At 40.3% G+C, this 6801-nt stretch overlaps 1 protein-coding gene across 5 annotated transcripts in view; it reads right to left on the minus strand.

The window, feature by feature from the left end:
- Window positions 1-6: 6 nt before the first annotated feature.
- Window positions 7-6801, minus strand: part of dpf3 (double PHD fingers 3) — a 25416-nt gene continuing 18621 nt past the window's right edge. For 3 of the 5 annotated variants that reach the window (XM_032542214.1, XM_032542215.1, XM_032542216.1), the window contains 5 exons: window positions 5454-5591; window positions 5114-5242; window positions 2007-2119; window positions 1168-1249; window positions 7-1017 (listed from right to left, as the gene is read on the minus strand). In XM_032542214.1, the coding sequence (XP_032398105.1) occupies window positions 950-1017; window positions 1168-1249; window positions 2007-2119; window positions 5114-5242; window positions 5454-5591 (530 nt within the window). In that variant the 3' untranslated portion in view covers window positions 7-949. Of the gene's footprint in view, window positions 1018-1167; window positions 1250-2006; window positions 2120-3178; window positions 3691-5113; window positions 5243-5453; window positions 5592-6801 lie in introns of those variants that run through there. The other 2 variants (XR_004336047.1, XR_004336048.1) reach the window with 1 other exon arrangement.

Genomic DNA, 6801 nt, shown 5'->3' on the forward strand with positions numbered 1-6801 from the left:
AGAGGGGCCAGTATTTTTTTCTGGCTTCCACAACAGAGAAAGTTTGGGAACCACTGATCTACAGTAACAATGATCTCCTTAACAGTAACCTTGGACCATTACAATAATAAATAAATGATGACATTCTATGTAAAGAAATGTTAGAATTTTTTATAAAGTGTTGAATTGAGCACCATGGTATCCTAGTAACTGCAAGGATACAAAAAACAGACGTGAATTAGAAATGTCACCACACTCCAACAGTAAGGATGGTTGAGGCGGTTTTGTTGCCCCCGTTGACTCTTAGCGCAGATATAAATTTCACCAAGTTTGACAAAAACATGTGAAAGATGGCATAACTATCACTGAGTCTGTCCAGATGCAAAAAAGGAATGTCACTGTAAAGTCTAAACACAGAAGAGGAGTGGAGCTGGGAGGACACATTTAAACAAACATCAGTCAAAACCGCAAGGAAGCAAGTGAAAGAGCCTCAGCAGAAGGTCTGAGACGAACGTCTTCCAAATCACACTCACAAGAATTCAGGGGGAAACATCTACGGTTTGTTTAAAATGAGTATTTCACGTACACATTACTACACAGTATTTGCCGTTATTAATCTTGCTTTGGCTTCTGGCCGTCTGCTGAGTGGTGAGGTAGAGAAATTACTGAACGGCAGACCAGCTGTTAGCTGACTTGTGGTCGGGATTGCATGTCCATGCCGTTTGGAGCGTTGCTCGGCTACATGAGAGGTCAAAGGTCTTTGCGCCTCACACAGGAAACTTTGAGCCTGCTAATGCACTGGAGAGAGAGAGTGTGTGTGTGTGTGTGTGTGTGAGAGAGAAAGAGTGCACCTGTGTGTGTTTGATTCTATATTCTGAGAGAAAGTGTTCGCTAATGTGTGGGCATGTCAAACAGTACAAATTTGTATATTGCGTGTGTATGTGTGTGTTGAGAAGAATGTCCAAGGAAGTTATGCTTCTCCATAGGCTGAGGCCTTGTCTTTTAACAGGTCCAGACACACGTGACAGCTCCAGCTCCCTGCGAAAAGAGAGAGAGAGATGGAGAAAAAGAAGCTGAAATCTTTGTCCTCCTGGCTCTTTTTCTTATTTAGCCTCTCGCAAATATACAGTACGTGATATATATCAACACGCTGATGTATAACAAAACTTATGAGAGTGGCTGTTGTACCTTCTGGAGGCTTGGTCATTGGAGGCTTCAGGCAGTACATGTGGTATCCTCTATCACAGTCATCACAGAACAGCAGCTGGTCCTGCATAAGCAACACAAAATCAACATCTTAATTATATCATATCTATGAAATATGTATGTATAAAGGGGCAGAAAAATAAACATGAACCCTGCCTGGAACAGGAAAAGGACACAAATGCTGGAGTAAGTGAAGCAGAGTTACAAATGCTCCCATAAATGTGATGGAATTTATCAGCTATAAAAGATGTTAAGTAATACTGGGAGCTTTCAAAACATAATTTGACAGCTGAAGGAGCTTTAAAAAAGCTTCTTATAAAAAGAGGTAAGTAACATGCAACCTTATATAATACACCTCTGATGCAATGTTTGCTATCGTGGGTATTTATTATTTATTAAGCTGAAGTCCTTTTCATGAAGTCTTTACATAATTAAAGTTGATTTTTATAATCTTGTGAATCAATGTGGGCAGCATTTGTATGAAAGTGTGCAACACAAGTAAACATATTTGGCTATTCCATGAATTTATGATAATATGTGTTATCCAAGGAAGCAAAACGTGTATTGTTCACTCTTATAAAACATATTTCTGAGCTAGAAACTGTGTGAAAAAAAAAAAATCACATCAAGGGCGACTTCTCATGTATAAAATCTGCTTGGCTTGTATGTGTTGCCTTTGACAAGGTGAATGCTGACTCTGGAAAGCTCAACATTAAATTCAAAGCAAGTCAAATGTGATGTGCTTCAAAAGCAAATTCTAAAGGGAAATCTAGCCGCGGAGGATCATACATGTTGTACAAGACTTCCTACAGTATACATACGTCGTTCTCCGAGGTGCCACAGAGGCTGCAAGACTTGCACTCTATGCACTGCCACTGGTACGTCCTCACTGCCTGCATCATGTTATCTGTGAACTGCAGGCATGTGGGGTGACCTGCGGAGGGACGGTGAGGAGAGGAGAGAAAAGTGAAGAAGGAAGGAAGGAAGGAAAGGGTGACAGAGTGTATTACCAGACAAGTTTACAAAGCAAAGTCAGTGGTGTTGTCTTATGTAATAGCTGTGAGACACGTGGCAGGAGCTCTTAATTGGAGCTGACAGCAGACAACGATCTGAACATCTTTACATAATCCATTAAAAAATAATTCACAGGATCTGCAGAGGGCCTGCTTCAGGCAACTGAATAATTACACAGTATTTCCTTTGATTGTTCTCAGATTGTGTAACTTTGCTTTCCTAATGCTGTAGATTAAGAATGGTTATTTGATGTAAAAAAAAAAAAAAAGTTTGCCGTAGTAGTTGGAAAGTCCTTTAGAACACACGATTTCTCCCTTCAAAAGAAGGTTGCTATGTCTTAATAAGCCAGCAGTAAGTGATAACTTTGTCTGTAATTTCACCCCATAGTGTTGACAGTGCGTACAGCTGGATGAAATGTAGCTTCAAAAGCAATCTAGCCACAAAAGACAAGTGATTATGTGTCTGGAAAATAAAGCAGAAGCCGTAATGTGTGTACAGTAAAACACATGCCAAGCAGTATTCTTTTATCATCCCCCATAAATCCCCAGCTGGGACAAATCAAAAAAGAATAGTATAAAATTGTCTGCTTGTTCCCGGTCAGCCTCTCATGCACAGAGTTATCTGCATTACCCTGGTATCAATGGGGTATCAATGAGCCATGAATGAGCCATAATTGAGAATGAGCTGATTTAAATCAGAACTTGGAAAGCAGCCAGAAACATTGAGCATGTTATTCAGCCTGCGATGGGTGAATAAAGACAAACGTGGTCTGAGTAAAATTTAAAGCTACCTGTCAAATTAAACTGAGGAATAATAGTCAGGGGAAAATGAACTGGGGCAGTATAAAACGGTGGCCTTTCAGTTTGGATACCACTTACTGTAGCAGCATGCAGTAGAAAAAAGCCTTTCTACTCAGCGGCAAAGAAAAGATCTTTTCCGTAAAGACAAGAGGAGCAATGGAGTGCCTATTGGCTCTTACCTCTCCTCTTTAGCCAATGGAGTGACTCAAGAGTCCACGTTCATCCCTCCCCCTGCCACATTAGCGACCACTCATGTAATTGTTTCTTTTTCTCTGGTCCACCGTGTCTGCTACTAACCTTTTCAGTCCAGAACTCATTAGTAAGTAGCCGTGGAGTTTAGTCTATATCTTGATTATCTTTTGCAAGCATAGATAAAGTGTAAGGAGATTATTGTTGGCTTATGAAAATGACTTAATGCGTTGGACAGTAAAATCCACCTGAGCATGTTAAACAAATGCCATTGTATCCATTAGAGATTTCCAAGAAAAAAATGTCTTCTGATGTCCAGATGGTCAGGAAGACTGTCATCAGCTGTCATCCACAGAATCATCATTGTCTGAAAACAAAATGTCTTCCCGCTCGGCGTCTTCAAAGCCATGAAAAGTGGAGGCCTCGCTGTCTGACGTGTTGCCGAACAATTCCTCTAGAGCACTTGGCTTCTTCCCATTCTTCTTCACGCCTCCTCTTCCAGCTACCATGAAAACATCAGCGTCAGAGCAACACAAGCAAGGCCACACACTCTCGCAACAAAGTCTACCGTAGCAAGTAAGCATCTCACTTGTTGAAATGAATGCCCTCGGTTGAGCTGATTTGAGAAATGTTTTGCTGAGATATCCAGCAGAGGCGGCGTTGGCTTAGTGTGGAGGGAAAAAAAGAGGATAAAGAAACAAAAATGCAGCCAAGTGTGCTATAAGGTTATGGTAAAAACGGAGCAACACAAGAGTGAATGCATGTCGTCTAAAGGCAGAAGTCCTTACTGATGGGCGATGCTGACATGGAGAAGCATGCGGGATGGAAGCAAGCAGCGGAGCTGAGGAATCAATATTATATATTGCTAAACGTTCCAGCCGTTGGCTCAAACTTCTGATGGTCTACAAGGCTCATTGACAACCCATTGAAAAGACACTGTGGCAACATGAAAGCTCAATTCACTGCACGCCATAAATGTAAAATCATATCACATCCTCAGGTATAGACAAAGGTTGGTTTGAACAATGATGACTTTGAATAATTGGACTAAAATGAACTGTGTGAACATTAATGTAAACTTGATAATAGTCTATTTTATTGATGTGGCTTCCAAAAAAAATGATGTAATAATAATAATGTAAAAATAATTGTGGCCATTAAGGAAGCACTACATAAATCAATGTGCCAAAAATAAAGACAAGATTGTGGATAAAACAAAAGTAAAGGGAAACAAAAATGAAATGTGTAGTACACACAAAATAAAGTATGACAGCAAACAACTAATTTCTGAAAATCTCAATTATTTCTTAAAGTAATGGTTTAATTTTGGGAAATACACTCATTGGGTCCCTGCTGAGAGTGAGATGAGAAGGTTGATACCAATCTTATGTCTGTACGTTAAATATGAAGCTAGAGCTAGCAGCTGGTTAACTTAGCTTAGCATAAAGACTGGACGCAGGTGGAAACAGCTAGCCAACAAAACTCCAGGAAGTTCAGTTTATAACCTCCTTTAAAAACACAACTTTTACTTGTATGTGTTATTTAGTGAGTTGTAGAAGTGTTACTAGGTGGAATTTGTTACCTCTGGACAGGCTAGCTGTTTCCCCATTTCCAGACTTTATGCTAGGCTAAGTTAACGGTCTTCTGGTTCTAGCTTCCTATTTACCTGATTGACATAAGAATTGTATACATTTTCTCATCTAACTCTTGGCAGGAAAGTGCATTTCCCCAAATGTCAAACTATTCCCTTTGATAACAGTATTGTTTATGCTGCGCTTTTGAAAACACTCATAACATTTCTTTGAATTCCACAAATTTGATTGGCAAGGGAAAACTACTTGTGGTCTACAACTAATGCTGGCGTCAACAAAGAACCTGAAGCTTTGTTGGAAACCCTCCATGTTTTTTAGAGATTGGGGACTCACCGGAGCGTCCACAGTCAGAGCAGGACACCAGCTCCTCGGCCTGGCCTGTCTTCCTATTGGAGTCCTGGTCTCCCAGGCAGAAGTCACAGTAGTCGTTGGGGATGATGCTGCCATCTGGGCCCTTTTGAGCTGTCGGCAAGAACACACACATAAAGTAAGGAGAAAGATGCATGAGCTGCCGTTAGTATTCTGAAAACTTGTGATCATCTGGGTAATCATACAGTAAATTGTATGTTTAGGAGTGCATGTGACTGGGTGCATTGGGGAGGTCCTGTCATGAGCTAGCACTTACTGAAACCTTTTGTCGTTCTATGTAATTAGATGCTAGCCAGCCGCTTACGTTTGTGGTTGTCTGCGTTGTATGGAGGAGATGGGGCCATCTCTATTTCCTTCTCCTCCTCGCCCTCCTCCTCTGCCAGGTGAGTGTGGGTGTAGTGGTAGCTCAGGCCAGGCCGGTTCTTGTAGCGCTTTCCACAGACTACAGATAAAACGTCACAGGTGCATTAGAAACATGTAAAAAAAAAAAACTATTCACTAACTGCATCTATTGTAGTGTGCAGTGGAGTAAGAGCCAGTTCAAAATCAGCTGGCATCCCTACCTAAATAGGAATATAATTGATTTTAATTCGCAGGAACTTCAACTCGCTGTCAGTACTCATGTTTGATGGTTTGCTTCAAAGTCATTGCATGTGAATATAAATGGGATGTAACATTTAGTTTAAAACAGAACTGTTGAGAGGACATATTATTGCTGCTGAGACAGCGAGCGAGCAAGCAGCTTTAGCTGCAAAATATTTAATGCCAAGGATTTTCTTTTGTAAGTTAAACAAGTTGAAATATAGCTCATTTTAGGCAAACATCAGAAAGCTGACGTAAAATCAGGCACTGAATTGAAATAAAAACACACATACGATTTGATAAGTTCTTCACAAGGAAGTCCAGCGAAATGACTAATACACACAAGGTCACAAGATGTATCAAAGGTACACCTGCAAATCTTTTTAAAAACATATAACAAGCAAACCGACACAAGGTTAGAGATTTACAGACACCTTTTTACCCTGCTGTTGCTGTACTGTGGAGCAATAGATATCACACATCAAATATATAAAAAACAGGATTTGTTTGGAAGCATTTAATGTGGTAATAATATGAAGAGAAAAAAAGGATATCTAGTCTATTGTAGTAGCTCTTGGGGTCATTGAGAACTTAATGAGCTGTAGCCATCATAGAAGTTTCTTATGATACTGTATATTTCTGCTGCTTTTCATGCTACACCCAATTCGGCAGCCATTTCTTCTGTCTTTGCATTTACCAATTTGCATTATTTTAACAAATTTTCACCATCTCCCTGTAAACTCGCAGCCAATCCAATCCCATGTTAAAATAGTCCACCTAGTGTAAACACTTCTACAATGGCTACATCTAAGGATCACATCAAAGCGAGCACAGCTTTAAGGAAACATGCATCCCTCAGGGCAACATAAGAGGTGCTGCGGCTTCTGTATAATTCTGTGCATGCCTTGCAATGAGCAAGCATTAAGGCACGTGGCGTAGCGTTAGTATCATGCAATGTTTGCACTGAATTCAGGAAGCTGGACGAGTACTAAGCATTTGAAGCGTTAGAATTCTCCAAAGTTATTAGCATTCAGTCAGCCATTTCAACACCAGATGCCCATGAGCAAAAA

This window comes from Etheostoma spectabile, chromosome 18 (genome assembly GCF_008692095.1).
Source record: "Etheostoma spectabile isolate EspeVRDwgs_2016 chromosome 18, UIUC_Espe_1.0, whole genome shotgun sequence".
Lineage (NCBI taxonomy): Eukaryota > Metazoa > Chordata > Actinopteri > Perciformes > Percidae > Etheostoma > Etheostoma spectabile.